This window comes from Ornithodoros turicata, chromosome 9 (genome assembly GCF_037126465.1).
Source record: "Ornithodoros turicata isolate Travis chromosome 9, ASM3712646v1, whole genome shotgun sequence".
In the NCBI taxonomy this organism is placed as follows: domain Eukaryota; kingdom Metazoa; phylum Arthropoda; class Arachnida; order Ixodida; family Argasidae; genus Ornithodoros; species Ornithodoros turicata.
Window position 1 is genome coordinate 15,093,222 of NC_088209.1, and position 24,505 is coordinate 15,117,726.

Consider the following 24,505-nt stretch of genomic DNA (forward strand, 5'->3'; position numbering starts at 1 on the left):
TTCACAAGCCTCGCCACATCACACGCTTCCATGTGTGATGTGTATAGAGTAAGCAACAAGCATCTCGCGAGCTCGTGATCGAATTGGTACTGCGCATTCTGGAGGCCCACCAAAATCGAATTTCTGCTTCGATTGGGTTGCGTTATCATATTATCAGAACAACTATCGCTTTTCGGGAGCCATGCGCGATTAGGTACTGTATGAACAGCTGAACGGTATTCGACCTCGTTTCTGCAGGAGGCTATGGCTGTGGCAAATTCCTCTAATGCGCTCCAATTGTTCTCCCTTCCAGGAACTCCTTGGCTTCGGGTTGCAATGGACCAAACTGGGGATGCAGTGACACTCACATGTCACGCGTCTCCTGAAATTATAGAAGGATCGATCATGTGGTTCAAGGACGGTCTTGCCGTGCGGGGGAACCGGATCGAACTGAATCCCGATTCAATCACACTCGCCATACGGGGCGCTACAAAGAGCAGCCCTTACCTGCAGGGTTATTACTGGTGTGAAGGAATATCAGTCGATGGATTCAGAGAAGTCGAGTCAAGAAAAAGGCTCCTCCGTCTCTCTGGTAGGTGGCAGTTCTGCAATTGAATACGGCTTCCGTGCGCTTGCTGTACGCAGTGGCGTATCTATGGTGTGGCAGGTGTGGACAGGTGCCACGGGCGCCAGGTGAACAGGGGCGCCATTATGTGGTCGGGTGTGAATGTGCCAGGTCGTGCGCTCAACCTGGCACATTCATAAATGATCTAAAGCAGTGTTTCCCAAAGTGTGGTCCGCGGACCCCTGGGGGTCCGCGAGAGTGTCCGTTGGGGTCCGCGACCGTCGCTCACATTTCAGTGAGGATTTTCGTCCCCACAAACACGCGCTCGTACATGCTGCCCGATTTCCAAACACCCAGACTTCCAAAATTGCTACAAGCATGCTTCAACGGCTAGCTTCTAATTTCTGATAGAAAAGTCCTCCAATGCACGTTTGTCCGCGTCATACACATACAAACAAGCAGAAGAAACCAGTCCGGAATCGTTTCTCAAGCTGTATCGAAAGCACGCAGCAGCTGACGAGGTTGCTGGTTATCCACTGGCTGTGACGGTGTGTGTGTGTGTGGGGGGGGGGGGGTCCGTGAATTGGTTCTCATCGCTTCCGGGGGTCCGTCACCGCCAGAAGTTTGGGAAACACTGATCTAAAGCACCCTCCATTGGAGAGGTTGTAGTGTGAAACCTAGTGCGGACCACACGAAAACGCATCCCCAAGGACATCATGTTAACCACGAGGTAGCTAAACTGGGCGCGTGACGTATTTGACGAGAACGGGGCACCGTGAGCAAACCGAACCAGCTCAGTGAGCGACTGTCACGGCCGAGACCAAAGCAGCCTAAACAAAAGGGAGATCCCAGTACCCTGTACGGTTACTCGAGACGCGACAGCAGCATTTGAGGATGTTTAGGTAGCAAGCCGATCGCAGCAGTGGGACTTTGAGAGAGATATCTGAGCAAGAAAATCAGCCCGACGAAAAGAGTTCGTATCGGGCGGACCAACAAGAGGGTCGACCTGAACCCGTGTGTCGGGCTGGGGCAGGTGTAAAGCTGTAGGGGCGATTTCGGCAAATATTACACTTCCGATGTTGACGGCAACGAGCTGTACGAAGAAATTTTGGACTCCAGAATGTTGCTCGCGAGGCGCACAGAAAACAAAATATCGAGACCCGAAGAGCTTCTTGAATTTATTGTTCACTATAGAGATGACAATGTCTTCACGAACCTTCGGGTTGCGGTCCAGACAATGCTTACGATCGCGGTTTCAATTGCCAGCTGTGGGCGGTCATTTAGCAAGCTAAAGCTGATACTATCGTATTTAAGAGCATCAATGGGCCAGGACAGGCTTTCCGAGCTTGCTGTCCTAAGTGTTGAACGAGAAGAAACAGAAAAAATTGATTTCAGTGACATATCGACAAATTTGCAGCAGCAAAAGCCAGAAAGGCTATCATGTGACGTTAGTGGGCCATCTGCATGTGTAGTAGTTCTGTGGATTTCATTAAAGTATTTACAAAACATGACCAACTGTGTCCTCGATATGTGCCTGAACAGGGGCGCAGACTCACTGGTTGCCATGGGCGCAGGTAGCTCTAGATACGACGTGCAAGGTTTTGTAACGTTGGATAAAATGGGAATAATATGTGCCTCACGAAAGGGGTTACAACCCCTTTCGTGAGGCACATGCAAACATGTGTCGACATGCAAACATAAGTCGACATGCAAACATGTGCGTCATAATCCAAAGTATCACTATAGTAATTGTATTTTTCTCGTTTCGTATTATAATATAGCTCGAATTTGTGTTATGTATTTAATCTTGTATATTTCCAACAAAAATTCAGTTCAAATTCGAATTCAATGGGAGGAGCCTCCTCGTTGTCGCACTTGTTAAGATGGGGAGAGGAGAACCCGAGCGAAGAATGAAAGGGAGAAGAAGCCGCAATTTGCACCTTCCCTCTTGTCCGCTGCTTCACACTTATTTCTTGATCTCAAAAAGGCGCACAACGTGGAGCGGGCTGTCCTTGATGTCCTGATACAATTTGTCCAATCATGGCTGGAGACCGGTTGAGGAGAGGTGAGGAGACCGGTGAAGTTCAGTTTCTAAGGAAGCCAGACAATCCGAGGTCTCCGCATTGTCTGGCTTCCTTAGAAGGAGAGTGAAAGGGAAAACGCGCATTGCTGTTCCTTTCACTCATGAGTCACGAAGGAGGCAGCGGTTGTATCCCGTTCCTTTTGTGTTAGCGTCGAGTTGCCGACATCTTTCATTCCGGTATGAGAAATTTTTGCTCTTTTTGTATTGGCATCGGAGCGGAAGACCAGCCACACAGACTGGCTCCCTCTAACGTTTCACACGGACTAAACTAAGGCTACGTAGATGCCAACTCTAGAGCAATATGATCTCTAGATTAATATGTATGCTGGACGTCACCATGCAACGAACGAATACTCGCGGAAAGCTGCGAACGTGACAACGGCACACTGTACTTGGCCACCTAAAAGTGAAGCACATACGTACCTCTATCATCTTCAAAGAGGACCGAAGATGTCTGCCACCGTCTTGCAAAGTGCACAGCTCCCAGCACAGCTCTCTCTCTACGAAGAGCGCGACGAACCCCTGCTCGAACAAGATTTAGCACTTCTGCTACACTACGGATGCGGCCACCCTGTGCTGCAATGCAGCGAGAAATCCACACCTGGTAGTTAATCTCAACTGCCAGAAGGAGGAACTGTTTCCTATCGCGATGCGGGACGGGAGGCTGAAAGAGCGTTTGAATGACAGCCCACCGAATGTGTGACACACCGAACAGGACTTCAACTTTGTGCCATAGAGTATCGGGCACAAGGCACTGATGAAACGCGTGTTCCGCAGTTTCGTGACAAGCACAGAATGGACAGAAAGGAGTGGTGACCCTGGTGCTCTTTAGTGACCCTGCAAAGTGCACCCGTATAATCCGAGCGAACTCCGCCCATAACTAGAGGTACCTCTAGTCTATGCTACCCGATATAGTGTTATTTTGAGGGTGTGCATTTCCTAGGTCTACGTGGTCTACTGCCTGGCGCTTTCACCCTCACCTTTACTCATCCTTACCTTCCTTGCCAAAGCGTACAAAAGAGTACAGGAGACATACAAATTAGCTTCCTGACCAGACAGCTAGTTGTTGCAACCAGACAGAAAGAAAGGAAGCGAAAGCGTCCTTGGGACTATGTCGAGGAATGTCCGGATTTCGACGTGTTCACAGCGATAGATGGTCGTGACACAAATGTCGTTGTCGGCGAGTTATGCCGCATAATATATTCTAAGAACAGAGTTTCACCGCATAGCACGCTATAAAGCCAACCATCATCCCGAATGACAACGTTCCTTTTCTTGAGTTGATGAAAACGGGGGACGTGCGCCATTTTGGGGCAATTATGGACTGCATAATGCCACAAAAAAAGGCGTACGCCCCCCGTTTTCAGCAAATCAGGGGAAAGAGCGATGTCACTCGGGATGATGGTTCGCTAGGAGCGTGCTATGCGGTGAAGCTCTGTTTTTGAGTGTAGTAAGCGCCTCTGCAAGGCAGCTTCTCCTTCTTTCAGCAGGTATGCGGTTCCGCGACCATCTTTTTTCTCCTAATTTCGGATATGAATTCACTCGTGAAAATAAACTATGGCAAACTTTGACTTCTCGGATCATAACAGACTCCGAGAACACCATTCCCAACATGGCAAAAATAAGCTTCCAAAACATGGAGCCTCACACAATGTGAACATGTAATCCTCAGCTATTGGCACAAGTGGCTTACGCTTCGACTTCCCTCCACACATGAGCTCCCATTCCCCAGTGTCTCTTCCAGTCGCGTTCGCTTGCACGCGGGCGGTAATGACATTGGCCAGATGTTCGGTGACGTCACAGCACATGGGACGTCGGGGAGTGTCGGCACAGTTCCCTTAGAAGTTGGCCCAGGATACACATTCCCCCAGAGCGCTAGCACCTGTTGTTGACGTTGCCCACCTGTGTGAGGCTGATAACGGCTCCTCTTCTTTTGAACATCGTACCACCACCACCACAACGGCAAGCTCTTTCACTCGCACAACCGCCATCACCGTCACACGGGATGCACGTCTGCGGAGAGCTCATTTGGTGCGCGTTTGTTGTGTTTCACTGCGAAAGTTCTTCGATTGCTTTTGCCAGCATTGTCGTACGCATATACTCGTATGATGGCGGCGTTAGCTCTTATGCGTTCTCAAATGGTCGTGTTCTCTCCTTTTCTGCAGGTCTGGAAACATTTATAGGCTCCATGGAGGTTACCAATACTGCAATCAACCCTGACCTAACAGACCTGTCCTCCGAGTCGTTTATAAACTTTGCGAGGAACTTTCTCCCGCTCATATTGGGTTCACAAAGGATGCGGAGGGTGCAATCGTATTTCCTGAGTGATGCCATGGTTATTAGCCTGAAGAAACTCCGGTAGGTAATGTCCATACAGCCTTTACGTTTTCTGAGTTTTTTTAGCGGTGAGTGAGCGTCGCGCAGTCTACAAACTATAGGATGGAGAGACGGGATAGTTGGTAGCTATCAATCAGTGAACAAAGCAGTCAAAGACACACAGAACACAGCAAGTGACATATGGCACCTGTGCTCTCTTGCAGACAGTGGTTTATCTAGAATCCCAAGTATGGAAGGGCTTTGCAAAATATGGGGGGGGGGGTCATTATTGTAGTTATGTCATAACGGCTTCACATATCGTGACGTATGTCTACAGCTGAAATAGCAAGGGGACCCCTGTGGAAGTTGGGGGATGTCGCCAACTATTTAGTGGTGTTAAGCGGTGTAGGGGTTCTGGATAAATCGCTGTTTGCAGTGTTATGTTGCCTTGTTCACGATGGAGTCTACTAAGGCCTGTTGTAAAAATACATAAAGTACAACATGAAAAATGTACAAGAACACATAACACGCGAGGTTCTAACTACAAGGCGTGGTACAAATATTTTAAAAGCTAACAAGAGGGCATGGTGAACGTTACGGCATCTATACTGTCTACTGCTGTCACAGCACTTTTTAGTAAAAATTCGAGCCGATTAGAAACGACACCCATAATAATTATACTGAAACAAATGTACAGATATTTTTATTACGTAGCCATAACCTTTTTATTTCATTCCCATAATTTCATTTTATTGCCCTCAATCTCAAGCGCATTACAGAGGGGAGTGGGCCAAGAGGAGGCACAAAACTGCACAAAATATAGTATTTGCACGTCTAAAAAGAGCGTGAAATACAACCAAATCGTCATGACAGCAAGTGCTGGGACTGCTATTCGAAACGAATCTGGTTTTAGTTATCTGAACTATGGGGAATGTGGTTCCACTCTGCTGCTATACGTGACAACAAAATTGGAGTAAGAATTAGCGTTATATGAAGGGATGCGAACTTTACGGTAATGACCAGCGCGGTATCGACTGTAAGAAGGGCGAGTGATGTATTCTGCACTCCGTGGGGCGGACTGAGACTTTATGAAAAAAACAAAGTCGAGATACAAGGGTCCTTCAACGTTCACCGATACTTTGAAAGATTTGGGAACCACAAAAAAAAAAAAAGAAAGGTCAGTTTACCAAATTGTTCACCGTGCTTCCCTAGACACCGCTGCAGTCACCATGGCAACGTAGAAAGAAGCGGGCTGGTATCGTAGCCATTGCAGGACATCTCCCTCGAGGGCTTGTGGAACGTCTTTCCTCAAAGTTTCCGTTTATGGGGCCCAAATATACGGTAATCGCTTGGAGATCAATCAAAGGTCGCTCGGAGATTGGTCAAGGGGCGAAACCTCCCACCGCATTTCGACCGGGGTTGCTACCGCCAAATTTGTGTGAGGTCCGGCATTATCATAAAGAAAAATTACCTTTCCGGACGACATCCCGGGTCTTTTCTTGCGAATTGGGTTTCGTACGACTCCCTTTATCAACTTGAAGTGGTACTGCCCCCTTTCCTCCAGGAAGTCCACGTGGATGAGTCCCCGCATGTCCCAGAAGACAGTTCCTATGGGTTTCCCAACAGATGTCTGGATCTTGGTTTTCTTTGCAGACAGGGAGGTCTTGTGTTGCCATTCCATGCTGCTTATTTTTGTCTCTAGCGTAAAATGGTGTATTTAGCTTTTACCACAAATGAGGCGCACGGACTTTGCGGAAGAGTAAGTGCTCGTGACTGATTTGATCGTCGGCACACTGCCGACACAAATATTAAGATGGGCTTCAGTGTCCCCAACTGTTACTCGCCTCTTCTCGAGGATGACTTCCTACTTCCTCAACGCTTGCGATGGTCACGGGCGTGACTGCAGCCGGACGAACATGTACGTGTGGTACATTCGTCACCATATCCCGCCCAAGCTGCCTGCACCGCTCTTAAGCTATCCCTATAGTGTGCTTGTAATCCTTGCAAAATCTCAACTCGTTTGACGTCATACTTCACAACGAAATTGATTATGCATTCCTGTTCCACAGCACGGGACACACTGGCCGCCATGGTAACTGCCTCTGCTGCACGTGCACTGCTGCATGTGCTGCACGTGAAGTATTGCACTTCGTCCTCCGAAGGTTTTGCTCAATTAAATTTACTCAGTTATTTTTCTCGAGCAAGAGCCTCGCCCGCCCCTGAACGACCCTTCCTTGTTTTTTCTTTGGTACATGAAATGGTGGTAGACATGAGGTTTCTTTCATTGCCGCTGGTGCGATATGATAATTCGATAGAACAAAAGGCGTAGAACGGGTTTGCACCATTTCGATGACAGTAGTTAGTGTCAAGGAACTAGGATCGAACTTTTACGCAGCGCTTGATAGGTGGTGACCAAGTTTCAGTTTTTTTTTTTTTTTTTTACGTTATTGATTAGTAAATTAGCAATGTCTTGATTCGTGTCTCTTTCTTTCTTCAGATACAACACTCACCGGGTTCACTTTGCCATGTACCTGAACAAGCCTAGGTTTCAAGTCAGGTACGTGTACGAAATGAATGGAATACTATCCTCAAAAACCCTATCCAGTTTGCGCCTAGACCGTTAAAGAAGCACGGAAGTGCAAAAATTTCTCCTCGCTGCATGAAAGATGACGCTACCTTGACACAAACACAAAAGGAACGGCGTTCATTTCTTGTGTCCTTCGTGACGTATGACCTATAGAAAGAGAGAAGAAGAAAAAAACGCAATTTATGCTTTCTCTTTTGCTCTCCTGCTCATGAAGTCCTACAATGTGGAGCGAACTCTCATTGGCTTGCTCAACCGATTTTGTCCAATCATCGAAGTGTATCGTTCCAAGAGTCCAATCCGATGCCTCTTCATATTTGCGCGCCCGAGAAGGGCACAGAGAGGGAAAGCATGAATTGCGGTTTCTTTCACTCATGAATCACGCTTCCGGTCGCCGCGGTTTCGGCCCGCGTGCAGATCAATATTCGGAGATGTATATTTCAACGCACGTGAGCGTTTCCATGTCTTTTAAACATACTAATGGCTTTGAACGAGGATTGTGCTACCTGGCCTTTCAGCTCGAAAACTTCTGTTGCTCGAAAACTCCTAGCTAAAGGGTTCATTAATTAATTTTAGGCAGTTATTGAGGTACTTATTCACGTTCTAGTTACTGTTTAATTTTACTGAATGTTTAGTTAATGTCAGCCTGGTCGTATAATTCAACTGCAAAAACGACACCTATGCTTCTGTCACAGCTGTTTTATAAAAATCATTAAAGATTAAACGAACGAATTGTACAAACTGACAATGCAAAAGGGGATTAAACTACACAGGAGTGTGGTTTCAGCAAGAGAAAGTAGTCCAGAAATGTGCTTACTTAGCACGGTGACCATGTCTTTCTGTTCCCGTAGGAAGCAAAGGATTACCGCGAGAGACTTGGGAGAAGAAGCCGTTGCGGACAGGGACCTCGGCGTTCACCTAAGAGATGCCTTGAATACACTCAATGAAACCTCCGTCATGGAATTCAGTCTCATTCCGGGAACTGCTCAGGTCTTCAGCACACGTAGGGATATTTAGAGAGTTAGTTTAGAGAGTGGTGCACGAGAATAAGGGTTCCTTTAGCGCAATCGCTATAATGCACGTGGCGGCCTCTATCCGCACGCAGCTTGTAGAATAGGGTTCCTCGCTTGCAGCATCGCTACGGCCCGGACTTACAAAAGAAAAAGAAATCAAGAAATCGGAAAGAAAAAGACGTAATTAGAAGATGTAGCGGGCGCACCCAAACCTGAAGAGCTCAGTTTGAGTTCTGAGATGGCGAAGCGCTATTCCTTTGGGCCTCCAAAGCGCAACTTTAACCTTGCCCATGTGCCCTGCTCAATCGCCGGCCTTTCTCCTAGCAATTTAGCACTAAGTGTCACGAAAGGACAAGTCGTTTGTAAGTTTGAATGGCTGCCATTGCAGGTCCCTGTGAACAATATCAGGGTCCTCGCTTATTTATAGAGTTTCTGAGGACTACCCGGGGAGTGGCAGCAACGTCACAAGGCACGGTCGCTCAAACGGCGTGACGTGACGACTAAGGGTCCGCCAACTGGGGTAGTGTTCGGCGGCCGTAAGTGTACAGAGTGTTTCACGAAAATCCCCCGGCTGAATAATTCGAATACGGCGCCACCTGTCGGAAAACCCCTTTTTTTTCCCCTTTAGCATCCTTAATGTACAGGCCACAAACTGGTCGCTCAGTTTCTCGTTTGCGTGCGCTCGTTAATTAATTAAACATCGTGACTTTTGTTGTTTTACTTCGCCAGGCTTTCGTACCTGTGCCGCAGCAATGGTCACTCTGAGACAGTGCCACAGTGAGACAGTGCCAGACCAGTAAAAAAATAGCTTCGACTTTTAGTGATTTTTTCGAGTAATTAACTGCTTTCCGTTTACAAATTCGGGTTACGAGTTTACTAGAAAACGAGAAGCCGTATCAAACCCTCGCTCGCTGCAGTTCCTTATCTTGCGGCTCCCCCACCACCAATGCTAGCGGATGAACACGAATTTGAGCGCAGTATAGTTGAATGAAAGAGCGCATTCCTGCACTGCTCCGCGCAAGACATTTGTAAACCGAAACCAGTGAATTACTCGAAAAAAAATCACTAAAAGTCGAAGCTATTTTTTTACTGGTGTGACACTGTCTCAGAGTGACCATTACTGCGGCACAGGTACCAAAGCCCGGCGAAGTAAAACAAAAAAGTTAGGATATTTATTTAAATAACGATCGCATGCAAATCAGAAACTGAGCGGCCAGTTTGTGGCCGGCGCATCAAGGATGCTAACCGAAAAAAAGTTCCCCGATAGGTGGCGCCGTTTTCGATTTATTCAGCAGGGGGATTTGCGTGGAACATCCTATAGACAGCCGCATGGGCAACCACTATACTTGTGGCAGGAGGCCTGTGTTTTGAAGTGTTTGCGGCGATTGGCTGGCATCCCGACATTACATGTCCACGTGCGAAGAACTGGAGGAGGTATTCACGTGATCTTCTGCATTCACGCGGCGTTCCGTTTACATTCCCGACAGACCCGTTTATAGAGAGAGTTTGGCCATTAGGAGGAGCCTAACTTCAACCACGTCATGCGACTTCACGGCTGAACGACCTCCATCGATGCGCTCCATTGTTGTCCAGTCGTCAACTGGTCGCCGACGCCATGTTGATGCAAAGCGTTGTACACTAGGCATGGGGGATGACATGTGCGTATCGCGTCCTTCGAGAACCCTTCGTCCTTGAATCCTTTCAATTTGGTTAAAAAGGATCGAAAGACGGCAGTTGTGGTAGATTGCATTGACCGCGACAAAAGCACCTGTCGACTAGCTGATGAACTGTATCAAAATGGCTCATGTCTGCTGGCTGGTAAGCGGATTTCGCTTGGATTGGGGCTTTTTGGGCGGTGCAACTGCGGATCTGAGGTTAAAACAGGCTTCTCCCGTGAAGCGGCAACAGATCAAAATATGGCCAAACTCTCTCTATATACGGCTCTGATTCCCGAGTTCTGTTGCTTCGTTTGAAGCAAAATGTGAGTTCAGCTTACAGAACGGCAGGTAACCAACCTCGTAATGAAAAACACGCTCACTGTAACGCCTACCCTAAAATGATTACATCAACACTCTAGAGGGCACTAGGTTCGAAAAGGAGAGCCCGCCGTCATGATGCAGCTCCGGCGAAGTTTGGACTCGGTTTTTTCGCTCGCTCTCGTATACTACTTAGGAGGCTATAAACGCTTAGAAAAAATGAAAGTCAAAAAATGAAATTACTCGCATCTGGTGTAAGCTATATTTACATCCTACACTACTATTTAGAAACACGGAGTGTACCACTGAACGCTCACGACATCAGGACTCACGGCGGCAGATCCACTAGCGATTGTGGCGCTCCGCTGGGAATGATGTCACGCGAGCAAGCTGAAAAGCTAGTGTAGTAGTATAAATATTAGGTAGTGGTGACTGCAAGTCGTCGCTACACATGATCACTCCGTATAACATTTGTGGAAAAGGGTAATAACCGCCAACACGTTCAAGAGACTGTTTTCTGTTGTAGAGGAGAGATTAACTGAAAATAAAGCGCCTCTCATGTGGCAGGGTGCGTTATGGTGCGGGACGGGTCGAGATGCACACTTGGAGGGTGTGGTTTCTTTCTCGAAGCACGTTGTGAGGGAGTAGAAATCCATTGTTTTCGGGAAAATATTTTGAGGGGCGTTCGCCTAGCCGCCGCCCCCCCTGGCTCCGCCCACCGTCAAGGTGTAGATATCACGAGCCTCCAGAGAAAAACTCATTCTGTATTTGAATAAGCAGTAAGCATAAGAAGTATCACTGCCGTGATTTCATCATCCTGTGGCTTACAGGGCTATGCTCTGCCGCCACCACTAACCATTCCACTGGCTTACACCCTACGTTACACTGGCCCACTACAATAGTCGGCGACGTAGCCACATCAGATGAGGCCTGCATCAATGGTGAGTCAGAAAAAAGCGTAGATGGTATGGAGGCGTTTGTGCTCCTCATATCGATCTAGGTGACAATAAGCCGGTAGTTCGGCGCTGCCAAGGGAACTTCAGTGTTGGTGCCTACTGGGGTGACGTGCAAGGGTCCTGCAGTCTACCTCCTTCACAAAGGACACTGGACCTCAAGGATCTTTCTCAGGTGCGCAATGTAACCCACAAACGGGTTATTGTACTCGTTGCCTTGCTTTGTATCAGTTTGCCGGTCTCTGTATCCCGGCATAATAATAATAATGTAAAGTGCTTAGCGTTTATATAGGGCCTGTCAGGATGCTTGTACGACTGTTGTACACTGCTGGACAAAATGTTACGGAACACGCTCGATTGTGTTCCGTAAGCTTTGGCCCAGCGCTGTACCACATCTGTTGAAGTCAGAAATAAACAAAAGAGAATAAAAATGCTGTAGTTCGGTCGGCCGCGTGCCTGCCTCTTCAGGTCAGGGTCGCTGTTTGGATCCTGGCCTAGGACAGTAGCAATGTTGGGGAGCAAAGTGTGACGTCACTAGGGGGCTCCTGGGGGTGCGCTCAGCGTCGGGTGAGGCGACGGAAGGGGGTGACGCGTAGCACCAGTACCACCGCTTCCTGTCTTTCTCTGCGGCGCGATGACGCTAAAAACGACACGGGGGTCCCTCTAAAAGCACTTGGTTTTTTGCTGCATATCTGGTATGGTATTGTAGGCCCGTTTATCGCGTATCGCATAGAATGGAAAGGGTTACATTAAACGGTGGTTTACGCAGAAGGCTTCTGCAACGGGTGACGCATACCCCGGTGACACCACAAGAGAGGGAAGACCCGCAGGAGGCGTCGTCGCATGCACATCTGTAGACGTCACGAGAAGCAAGACACCCCTGTGTCACGTGCCCGTTTTAACGGGCGAACCGAAACGAGTGTCGTATAGTTCGTTTGCCCTGCAGGCGACTAAAGCCTTTCTCACAGCCTCTCTTTCTCAGTGGGGTAGGGCTATGATTGGCCTCCTCAAACAATTTCTCCAATCGATTTTTTTCTTCCATCATTGTGCGTAGCTTCTCAACGGGACTTTAGGTTTGTAGTACCCATACGTACCTCAACGTTAGAAATAGTTTTGTAGCGTTAATTCTAGCGATGTAGCCGAAAAAAATGCTAAACGCACCCACGTATACTCGTCGCGTGTGGGGGTAAAGTGAGATCGTCACTACTCGATGCGCTGTAGACGTCTTTGACCCAGTCTTACGTGATATACTTCTGCAAGGCAATTAGAAGTTGGTGTCTACTTCGGCACAGCGTTGCCCGCAATTTCCAATCTTGATTTTCTAAAAAGAACAGGAAAAGTAACTATTAATATGATCGGGACGAAATTTGTGACGTGTCAGTCCTGGGCTATGAGATTCTGTCCCAACTGCCTTACAGTATCTTTAAAATTGTGCTTGATGTTTCTTGTTCAGGTTATCGTCACCAACGACAATGCCCTATCTACAGTAGTGCAGCTAAATAACTTGACGTCCGATTCGGAGAGACTGATGCCACAAGATGTCAGCTACGCGGCAAAGACATTAGAGAACGCTGCATCCATACAGAAGATCAGCAAACAGGTACGGTCCTGTGCAAGGCTGTTGCTGACCAACGTCGCGTCACGTCCAGGTCGCTCGTGACAAGATGAAATTGCAGAGAGTTTGCGTATACCGCTACCTGTGGCCCGGTAGGCTACCGCGTCTATAGCGCACCCAATCAACACATAAGATTCTGAGAGCACGCTATCATTGGTTCCGGTAGGTACTGTAGCTTGACGGTGACGTTACCAACGCTATACTCAAACTCCCTAATATGAGGAACAGAATGACGCTAACGATGTATTGGCCAATACGTTTCTTAACGAATCATACTTGTGTTCTCTCCGTTTATTTGTTGAATTTGTCGAGGTCGCGGTGCAAACCAGAATATCAAATCCAGCAAAGACTTCCAGAAAATGGCTTGCGCTGAGGCATCCACTCATTGTGACGCCGTGGAACTATCTGTGCCGACTTAATGTCGTGCTACTTCCCTGCACACTTCAAAGTGAACTTCGCAACACATAACAGGGTCCTACCAGCCATCATGCCGAATGACGTAGTTTACACCTGTTGAAAACGGGAGGTTATTCCTTTTCGTGACATATGTCCAGTTACGTTAATTGCCACGAAAGGCATATGTATTCTCATCAAGCAAGAGAACTACCCCCTTTGCACAGACACTAACTTCATGCTACAATCCTACAAGCTATAGATAATTGAACACTCTCTAGGAGAGTTCGCTTTTCGTACTGGCCATACCAAGCGAACAATCCAAACACGGGAGAGTCGCTGTGGACGGCAGTACAGTCCTGGCGAGCTGGCTAGAATATGATTTGCCACTCGCCCTGAACGTGGCGGAAAAGTCGAATAGACGTCATTCAGCGGCCAGAGCACTCCACAAGGCCAGTAGTACGCAATGACCACGACTATCCGGAAACACTACAAGGCTTCTGGACACGTCTAATTAGCGATTAGAGCTAATTAGGACCCCCACAGTAATTGGGACCATCTAGTGAGTCACCACACTAATTGGGGACCATCTGACTCGTGTCCGGACCACCGGATGTTTCCGGATACTCGTGGTCATAAAAAATAGATAGAAATAGAGTGGAGAGAAACAATTTATTCGAAAATCAACGATGCTGTGTCGAATAAATCGGTCTGGAACGGCCGAGTGACCAGCGACCACCATGTTGCTTGTTGACGGCCGGTAGTTGCAGAGATCGACGACAGATGGCCACCTAGTTGCAAGGCATCACACCAGAGGGCGCCACCATCATGACTGTATGCAAGAAAGACAGAACAACAAAATACTAGCAGCAGGTAAAAATTGCAACAAGAAAGACACTGCTAAACAAGTCTAAACATGCTTCTACCAAACACCTACGAAAAAGGTGTAACCGCTGCAGCTAAACGTGCGACAGCGCGGAGAAAAGGCTTAAAGGCATCGATTAGGCCTAACCGCACAACAGATAACACAAGATGACACAAAGACACAAGAACCACAAAATGCTAGGGGCACAACGCTAAACATGCGACAACACGGAAAAAAGGCTTAAGACGCACAACGCTATGAAACTCAACAGCATGGAAGTCACTGGTCCAGTCATGCAGGGAAAAGGCCTAACTGCTAAGGCAAATGTTAAACATGTGACAGCCCGGAAAAAAGGCTTAACACCGTCACAGTAAAAAATGCGCAAACATGGGGAAAAACCGCTACGGCAAATCACTCAACTTTCCCCCGCGGAGACAAAGAGTCTGCTCCCGTCAGCATCGAAGCCTCAACTGACGCGGCGCTGCGACAGCGGAGCGACCGACCGCACGTCCTCTCTCCACGAGAGCCAGCGGGCGAGTGACGCAAGCGCTGCTCTCGAGCGCTACACATGCGCGCGCCCGTTCTCCTAGCGCCCTCTGCGCTGCCGCGGGGCGAGCATCGAGCGGGCGAATTCTAGCGAGGCGTCCAGCTTGTGCGACTGGAAATACTTGTCGAGTTAGTTACGCAGGGACGTGGCTTCCGAATTCAGAGTGACGTTGCAGTGGGGCATGCTTCAATAAGACGGAGGTGGCTTCACGTTGGCTCAATTTAAGAGGCTACACCGCACGACCTGCTTTGCACAATGCCAGTGACGTGTCGAGCACCTGTGCCACCCGAGGGCCCAATTCCACGGCTTTCACGTCTTCGCGTAAGAGGAAGTCGTACTGCGATTTATTGTACATGAAGGAAATTTTGAATTCCGAAAGGGCTTTTCTCAAGTCTCTCTTGAGATCCGAGGTGACGCGAAAAGTTATCTTTGCTTTGACCATGTCCTCAAAAGAAACCTCAATTTTCGCATTTTGCCTTTCGTAGCTGATATTTAAAAATTATTGCTTATGCTGGGGTTCATCAGGCGATTCAAGAGCTGATGCGAACTGTCGAAAGCTACCGTGAAGGCATTGAGTTTATACACGAACGCTTTCACACACGCACACACACACACACACACGGCTTTTACACGAACGCCAGCTACAATCTCTAACCACTCACTTACTCAGCCGCACGATCTTTGGCACCACCTACCCAGCGCGAGAAAAAATATTTCTCAGTTCACATTCACCAATCATGCCCTTCTACCATGCGCCTGTGGACCTTCGCCACTTTCTCTCAACAACGTAAATAGTACGCTTGAAACTACAATTTACTCCATCAATGTTCATCTACTCGAGCCACGTCTTGGCCTTCGTGGCGCACCTTCACTTTAGAAATCGGCTCCTGAACGTTGCCTTATTGTGAACGTAGCACAATGACAACAACAACGAGATAAGCCAGTCATTAGGAACGTGGGCGAATCCATGGACAGACGCGCACTATTGTTCGGGTTTTACTTGTCCAGCAAAGAGAGTTCTTTCCTGATGAGCATGCTGCTGCTGACCACACCGTTACTGCTAGTAGTGCATCACCACAATCAAGTTGTGTGGGCCCTGAACAGCAGTATGGACTTAACAACTTCCATGGAGGCAGCCATGCTCGTTTGCCTACACCACGTGTACGCAGAGGTGGTAGGAAGGAGGCGGAGATATCCAGCTGGAACGTTCGACTGACACGGTTTACATGGCACTGTTCAGTCGATAAATATCGACTGAACTACCTCGGCTTACCACCTTATTCCGTGCCGACTTCCCTTTTAATTCGACATACAGCGGTGTACATGTACAGAGGAAATCGACTTCCTGAGTTCAGTCGCCTTCATGTGGACGCACCTATTTGCCGGGCACTTCGCTTCGATCATTGGATTCCTTCGAGCTAGCAGCCTCCTCCAAGAACTCTAAACGTCCCACCTTTATGTTCCCTCTCATATAAACTTCTTTGAAGTGGGGTTGCTCCTATGACTACATCCCATGTCAGCATCACTATTCATTAATTTATCGCTCCAAAAACAGTACGTTACCACATATCGCTACAAAGGTGAACCGCAGCACACAATGATATCATTATCACTGCTGCTTTGTGGAAAGCGCAGGACGTACGCCATTTTGTGACAATAACACGAACGCATAAGTGTCACAAAAGGGCGTACTCCTCCCGTTTGCAACAAATCAGGGCATGAAACGACGTCATTCCTGATTATGGCACTGAGAACGTGTCATGCAGTGAAGATCCGTCCTAAGAACGTTCGCTCACGTGTTGCACGCGGGTCAGTTTGTCCGGTCAGTCCGTTCTTCGGGGACGGAGTGGAAAGAATGCCTCCGGAAAAAATGTCCCCGAAAAAAATGACCCGGACTGAAGGCACCGTTACAGGCGCTCGTAGGATTTAAGATGCGTTCTTTTACTTGTTCTAATACGGACGTAGCTATACCTAACATCTGAAAGCCCGAAGAAACTCTTGGCAGGCGTTATCAAAGTATCCAGGGAACATTTTAGTCGGGAACGTTTTTTCTAGGGACATTCTTTCGGGAATGCTCTATCCCAATGCTCTATACGTATAGCTCTTCAATGAGGGTAGGACAAAGTCATCTCAGCGAGATAAGAGAGTTCATTTCTATCCAATTTGATTTGAATAGTGAGAGGAACTACTGCGTTCTTACCCATGCCTTCGCAATTACAATCACAGTAAAATCTTTGCAGGTCGCACAAAACATGATTACCTCGATCAATAAGATCGTCAACGCCAGCATGACTTCTCTGCTCCTCTCCCGCGCTGCAAACTCCACAAACAAGTGAGTTACAAGAACAGGAGGTCATGAGAAAAGTAGCTCAGCTACAGATCCACGCACACATAGTTAATTTCCAGTTACAAGAAACTTGCTCACTGTACAGTTATGCATTTATTTTGGAATATCACCGGATTTTACACGGGTCCAATTAGTACAGGAGTCGGAACATAAGGCGAAAAAAAGATAAGACAAGAACATGTGAATAAAAACAGAAAGTGTACCTAGGTGAATTTCATACGTCTTATATTCTGGTCTGTACGAAACAAGGTAATTTACAGAGGAGTAACACCTACTGCTGAAACGTCCGTCTTTAGAAGTGCCCACAGAGTACAGTACTAACATGTTATAGAATCCATACGCGGAGTTATATGGGAGCTCAAAAAAGCATGAGCTCAAAGCGAAAAAGTTTAATTTCGATTTCTATGCTAATGCAAAGTGAACATGTACATGTTGCACACAAATTGTGTTGTTTGTCCCATTTTAAGTACAAGATTGCTACAGTCGAAAGTTAACCTACGAAGAAGATCACTAGGTTGCATTCCTACTTGATTTCTCAGTAGTTTGTTAGTGTGCTAGTTATTAGTAAAATAGAGTAGACCTCATTTCTCACTAAGTGGTCTATGCAACGGTTACTTCTAAACTCTGAAAACGAAGCTGCACCGCGTAGCACGCTGCTAGTCAACCACCATCCCGAATGAAACGTTCTCTCCCTTGATTTCATGGAAATGGGGGCGTTCGCCATATTTCTGGCAATTATGAACTGGATATTGACAAAAAATAGCGTACACCCCCCCCCCCCTCGAAAACGGGGGAAAAGAACGATTTCACTCGGGATGATGGCCGGCTATAGGATTTTGCTACGTGGTGAAGTTCATTTTTAAGAGCGCACTTCTAACTAAGTCACTTTCCAAGACTGGTATCAGACGTCGTTTTAGGACAACGAGTCTTAAAACAGACGTTCTCCACAGAACAGCCTTCGTACCAACCACAGCAGAGCGATGTTGCTACCACTGTTCATTTGACGAACGAGCAGAGCGTGCACCCTTTAGTGGCAGTAGACATAAACTTAAAGCGTCACGAGAAGCGATACTCCTCCTATATATGCAATAAACACGAAAAGAGATGATTCGGTGATTGCGTTACGCGTTAGGGTTTCCGTTTCATGGTACATAATTTTTCATGCATTCCCTGCGGAAATTAGGTGCTTATATCGGTCGCTTCGATTCGGCGGTTTTCGCTGGCAATATTTTAAATGCGAGGATACTCGGCGAAAATCGGCAAGAAGCGAAACTTTCATTTTCTTATGCACACAATAAACGCTACAATTCAATCGCATTACTTTCGTCACAGCGCCAGCTGCAAACTTGCACCTAATGTGATTAATTGCCAAGTAATCAGTTTACTTGGTACAATAAATTCAGATGAGATTGCGCACCGCTCATTTTGTAGGGGCGCGCTTTATAAGGGTAACAGAAATAGGTTCAGAGCTGCAGCAGCAGGAGATTTATTAATCAACACTTACCTAAACACAGCAGATGATTTCAAGCGCTCACTAATTGTGTTCACTAACCGCGTAAAAACTAGCAACGTACGCTCATCGGTGCATTTCGGTAAATATAACATACAGGAAACTTATATTATTATTCCACGAGTTACCAGCAAACGTCGTCGGCAACGGTGTCTTGTCTTTATCGCAGCAGTTAGCACTTCATAACGAAAACTTATATCGATTTTTCAGAATCATTAGCTCAATGGAGCAGATGGCGGCCAATCTACAGGATCACATCGTCGTTTTCAACGGCTCGACCGCCATGGGGAAAATTCCTGCCCAGGAATATTGGACTGGTATTTATTTGGATACCGTCGAGCAACAATGGCGTAACTTTTCCAAAAAGCCCACCGATAATGCGGATGTCGCCATTATGTTTCCGGAGAATAATCCATGTACTATTGGCGTGGAAAACGCAAACGTGACTTTGGGACTTCTTTCCCATAATGCTTTGTTTGGAAACTCCTCCAACAGTACTGATGAGATGTGTACTGCTGTGCTTCTGGTACAGTACGAACAATGCAAAGTGGAAAATTGGGACGAAAATTTCAGCTTTTATTTTAAAGACAAATGTGTAAGTCCGCGTTTCTTTTTCTCTCTATTTCCTAATATGCCTATGTCACACGGCCATTTGAATAGTGGTTGAAACCAATGGACATTGAACAGCTCGAACACCATTGATAGTGCGCGGCTACTTTTACTACACTTAACTGTTCGCTGAGCACGATGTTGCCAGCCGCGACTTCGAAGACCATTGACTGCTTCAGTAGCATTTCACGAACCTCCACAGATTCATGGAGTGTCAGAGTCAACGATAATTGAAAGTGGCCGTGCAGCAGCTGCCAGTGGCTATTCAGTTCAGTCGTCCTTTATCGCAAACACCACTAATATTCTCGAGGAGCAGCATTTTCCTGCTGCAGATTGACTGACTAAATCCTTTGTCTTTGTCAGAGCAACAGAACTAACCAAACTCAGCTGAGCGTGGAGTGTGTGTTTTGGGACATGGAAGCAGACAACAGAATGGGTGCTTGGTCATCCGCTGGCTGCAGTTATATTGGAATGACAGGAAAGCATCACGTCTGCAGCTGCAGTCACCTGACTAGTTTCGGAGTACTCTTCGTAAGTGTTGCTCAATATAAGGGTCCAGCTGATTCGTTTTATACATTCGCAATCGAAGTGTAATAATAATAAGTTCGAGCTGATTTACACGTGGTATAAGTAAAGCTATACCTATTTGCATGGTGACGTGCTACACATGGCGCAGTGTATAGGACTGCGGATAATTTCGATGTTCCTTAACCTCGAACCGGAAATAGCCGACGCACGGAGCTGTGGAGCAATGTTCGCATCACATTGCTATTGTCATCAGCCAGGATCTGACTCATGATCTTGACATGACCTACTATTATACTAGAGACCTGGACAGCCGCAATGCTCCCAGCACCGGGGTAGTACTTCTGGCAATCGCCGCTTGGCTATGGGATTTGGCGCTAGCTCGCACTATTCGTTTCCACGTGACTTGTCGAAACCGCGGCGATGTATGGTAGGCTGTGTTGACAACGACGAAGCAGTATAAGAGAGATAATAGCGAGTGCTTAGCAACAGCCTGTGTATCCCTGCGTAGCAGAATGAAGGCGGTGGCAAGGATGATTCCCTCTCCCCAATAATGCTATGTGGCGCTTGCAGCGGTCACTAACGGAACTAACCCGTGACCCGTCTCTCCCATAGGGGATCGCCAGCTGTCCAGGTCTCTAGTATAGAGTAGGTCGTGGATCTTGAGCACTGTAAGCCAGTGCTCTACCGACTCAGTGGATACTATATGTTCTGGGGGAGGTAAACATTGCTTCCAGCACCATGTGTCGGAGATTTCCTGCGCACGTCAAAAGAACCCCAGGTTGTCCAAATTATCCGCAGTGCTACCCACGGGCACGAGCAACGTGTAGCCACACTGGGCAGACACACCCTACGTGTAACATCCTGCCAGCATTATGTTTCTTTTTCTTTTCTTTTTTTTTCTTTTTTTTTCACTTTAGTAGATGTGGGACAACACTGGTGCAAACATCCTAACGCATCCCGTTACTTCACGCATCCCAAACCGTTACTTCACGGAATTGCATCAAATATTGTCGAAGATACGCCACTGTTCATTCTACGGTGTTACGCGTTCTATACATTACACCATTCTACATACACGCAGCGAAATCTGCTTACGTCTTCACTTCAAATGTTCCAGGAACAACGGCGCAGTTCGCCCTGACGAAACTTCATGCGCGACTTCCACATACAATGCACGCCTGCTAACATAAATATGCCCAGGGGCATTTGCGCAGTAGAAGGCACAGGCGAACACTATACGGAATAAAGCTTTGAGGGCTCTTTGGAACATATTCCAAAAGAACACGCCATTGTGATTTGATTCGAAACGATTATCAACGGTTTCCGAGCCATTGCACCAAAGGCACTTCGCAGATCACAGTACAAAACTGCCACGTTCGTTGAGCCACGCTTTGACATGGATACGGATGATATACGGGATGTTTCATTTTCTTCTAGCTCCCACAGACTCAAAGAGAAAAGAACCTTCGAATGCGGCGTAGATAGTTCTTGCAGTTGAGTTGTAGGGGCCGGGCAGACACGGTGTCGAAGAGGATATATACCCTCTTCGACACCATGTCTTTGTATAGTTACACCTTGTAGTTACACCACCTTGTATAGTTACATGTGTAACTATACGAGATGACTAGATAGACCTCTTCCTGTTTACAAACAAATGACGTCAGATAGTACAACAGCGCAGCCAGCTTGGTAGACTGGAACTACTATAGCAAAAAAATCAATAAGTCACAAGGAAGCCACATTTCAATATAGGTTTTCATACTGTAAGGTTCTTATGCGACTCCTTATATTATTAGTTGTATGGCCTTGTTCTGCTCCATTCTACCGGTACCTCATCTTTTCGGTAGCCCTTTCTAAAGATGGCTACCGGGGCCTTCCATCTCCAGGAGCCTGAAGGGCACGAGTTTCTGTCGGAGAGCATGTGGTGCCTCAATACAGAGCAAGCATGAATTAAGTCGCAACAACAAACCGCATTCCACACAGGATTACGACAATTACTTTGGATACGATGCAGCTGACCCTTGGGTGGAGTCTTCTTTTCTTTCCGTGGTGGACCTGGAAAGCGAGTGAAGACACCAAAGCCACTAAAAACCTTACCTCATTTTTGTCCTATACAAGTACAGAGGAACGACCCTTGATCTTCCTGGAGGAATACGGCTTTATGGAACGGGGGTGTTCTCCGTCCGCGCTGTCACGGTGGCGTTTCTTCGGTTGAGGTCTATTACGGAAGTGTGGCAAACATCGGAGCACTCGGCCTATCGGAGCACAAGGCGAACAGCGTTCGTTCCACGTCAAAGGGCCATGTGATTGGGAGCGATGGAGATGATTGGAGTAGGTGCTGATCCGCAGGCCAGATCAACCGCGCGACATATGTCTGACGTTAGAAGTCGGCCCAGGACACACATTCCCCAAGTGGTGACGTTGCCCACCTCTGTGAGACCGACAAAGGCGAGCCCTTTTACCACTACCAACACCACCGCTGTGCGGCACCAGCTCACGTACCAGCTCACGTGGCTCAGTGGCTAGCGTGCCGGCGCCATGTCACGTCGAGACTGAAAAGTGCACGGGTACGAATCCCAGTGCCTCATGCTGTCTGGTGTTTTTCCTGGCTTTTCCTCAGACATATGTGGGCACACTTCCCTTAGAAGTCGGCCCAGGACGCACATTCCGCCATAGTGTTGGTCGTGAAGTTGCCAACCTCTGTGAGGCCGACAACGGCAAGCTCTTTCAGCCACCACCCGCCACGCATCTTTGTGGTTACGATGATGGTATGGGAACCGATGATGGTCTGGGAAGGTGAACCGGGTTTTAATCCGGGCGGTCGCCTGTCTGGGTGGTGGTTCAGCGTTCTCTTTAGACGCTTTAATACAGATGTCGGCACAGACTTCCCTCGCGGAAGACGGCGTGTCTGGGCAAGTTATACCCTTCCACCAAGTTGCCACCGTCGTCGGGTGGTTTTGAACCCACGATCGTGAGATCAGCAGGTGGAGACGCTACCGACTGAAGCACCGAGGCTGGCACTGAATTAATTAATTTTAGTAAATTAGTTTTCTAGTAGTCTCGCAGTGTCTTCGAGAGGATGTCCGCCGTACCGTATACCTCAACTACAAAAACGATATCTATGCAACTTTCTTTTTTTTTTTCATAGTTCTTCTTTTACACCACCCCTAACGTTCGTCATCTCAAGGAAAACCTGCTGCTGTTCTTTTACACGGGAATATGTAGCAGATAAAAATGAACACAATATATGCGGAAGACTCACGCTGGGGGCCTATTAAGCCTTGTGCTTTGCTGATGACATCTTTTTGTGAAAAGGAAAGCATACTAGTTGAACTTTATTCCATGTATTTCAGCTGCCTATCGACACACAAGGATGTCGTGAACAATGGCATTCCAGGTGAATACAACGCGTTCTCGATAGGTCAGGTCATTCATCATTGTCCTCCCAGTTCTGGCCGCGCTTGCGCTGTGGCGCTTGGGGCTGCTCCAGTCGTGTAACTCATTTCATCCGATAATTTCGCGTCCGCTACCGGTTTTAAAGTGTAGACAGCTAGTGAGACAGCTTGTGCAGTTACATCACGTTTGGTCACGTGACATGGGAAAACACATTGCCGTACCGGAGTCACAGTAGGAGGGCATAACGTGCGTTACGAGAGGAAAGTGTAAAATCTCTCGCGACTACCCTATTGGGCCTGCACGTCTAACACCTGTGTCAGATCCCCCATTGTTTTCCCATGTCATGCGACTCAAAGGCGCGGTCAAATGCTGCGCGTGACGTCGTGTTGACGAGCCTCATAGACACGCAACCTGTGAGTACAATGGTAGTTATTCCAGAAAGGCATTTTCAGAAATACAAGAACAGGCCAGAACAAAATGTGTACCATGAGAGGATCCTAAGCTTCCTGACCCTAATTGGAATCACGCTTTCTGTAGTTGGTCTTCTTCTGGTCGTCGCAACTTACATCTTATCCGAGTAAGTGGAGTAGGTGCTGATAACTGTGATTAAGAGGATCGCTGAACTATCCATGCATTTTTTCTTTCGTTCTTTTTTTTTTCAATTTTAGGACATGGAGAAAGGGAGCAGGACACAAATGCCTCCTGCATCTCTCGATATCCTTATTAGGTTCATTGGTGCTCTTTGGAGTCCTAGTCGTTTCCCACAATGCCTTGAGAAGCTCTGCCGCTTGTGCAGTCATGGGAGCTCTCCTGCACTACCTGCTCTTAGTGACGTTTGGCTGGACCTTCGTGGAAGCCATGCTGCAGTACTTGCGCTTCGTCAAAGTTCTGGGAACTTACATTCCTCGTTTTGTGCTCAAGTGCGCCCTCCCGGCCTGGGGTGAGTTCCCATAACCGTCGTTCCCGTCGACGGCGTTGGTTAGTAACCGCGTAAGCCAAAATGGGAAACGAATTAGTTGATTTAATGAGGCTTGTGCAGTGACGTCACGTTTAGTCATGTGACTCGGGAAAACATATTGCCGCACAGGAGCTACAGTAGGAGGGCATGTCGTGAGTTGTTGCGGTATGCGTGATATTGGAAAAACACATGCTGTTACCTCACTCGGCCCGCACTAGGACGCATCCACATGTTTTCCCGAGTCACGTGGCTCAAAAGCGCTCAAAGG

At 47.5% G+C, this 24,505-nt stretch overlaps 1 protein-coding gene across 1 annotated transcript in view; it reads left to right on the forward strand.

Annotated features, from left to right (window-relative positions):
- The window catches only part of LOC135368170 (uncharacterized), an 84,033-nt gene that overhangs the window by 55,212 nt on the left and 4,316 nt on the right, over positions 1–24,505 (forward strand). Inside the window, exons 17-28 of the mRNA XM_064601293.1 lie at positions 293–571; positions 4,793–4,985; positions 7,441–7,500; positions 8,379–8,530; positions 11,347–11,457; positions 11,517–11,644; positions 12,923–13,069; positions 17,130–17,221; positions 18,957–19,341; positions 19,719–19,886; positions 23,732–23,856; positions 23,948–24,219. Of these exons, the coding sequence (XP_064457363.1) occupies positions 293–571; positions 4,793–4,985; positions 7,441–7,500; positions 8,379–8,530; positions 11,347–11,457; positions 11,517–11,644; positions 12,923–13,069; positions 17,130–17,221; positions 18,957–19,341; positions 19,719–19,886; positions 23,732–23,856; positions 23,948–24,219 (2,112 nt within the window). The remainder of the gene's footprint in view (positions 1–292; positions 572–4,792; positions 4,986–7,440; positions 7,501–8,378; positions 8,531–11,346; positions 11,458–11,516; positions 11,645–12,922; positions 13,070–17,129; positions 17,222–18,956; positions 19,342–19,718; positions 19,887–23,731; positions 23,857–23,947; positions 24,220–24,505) is intronic.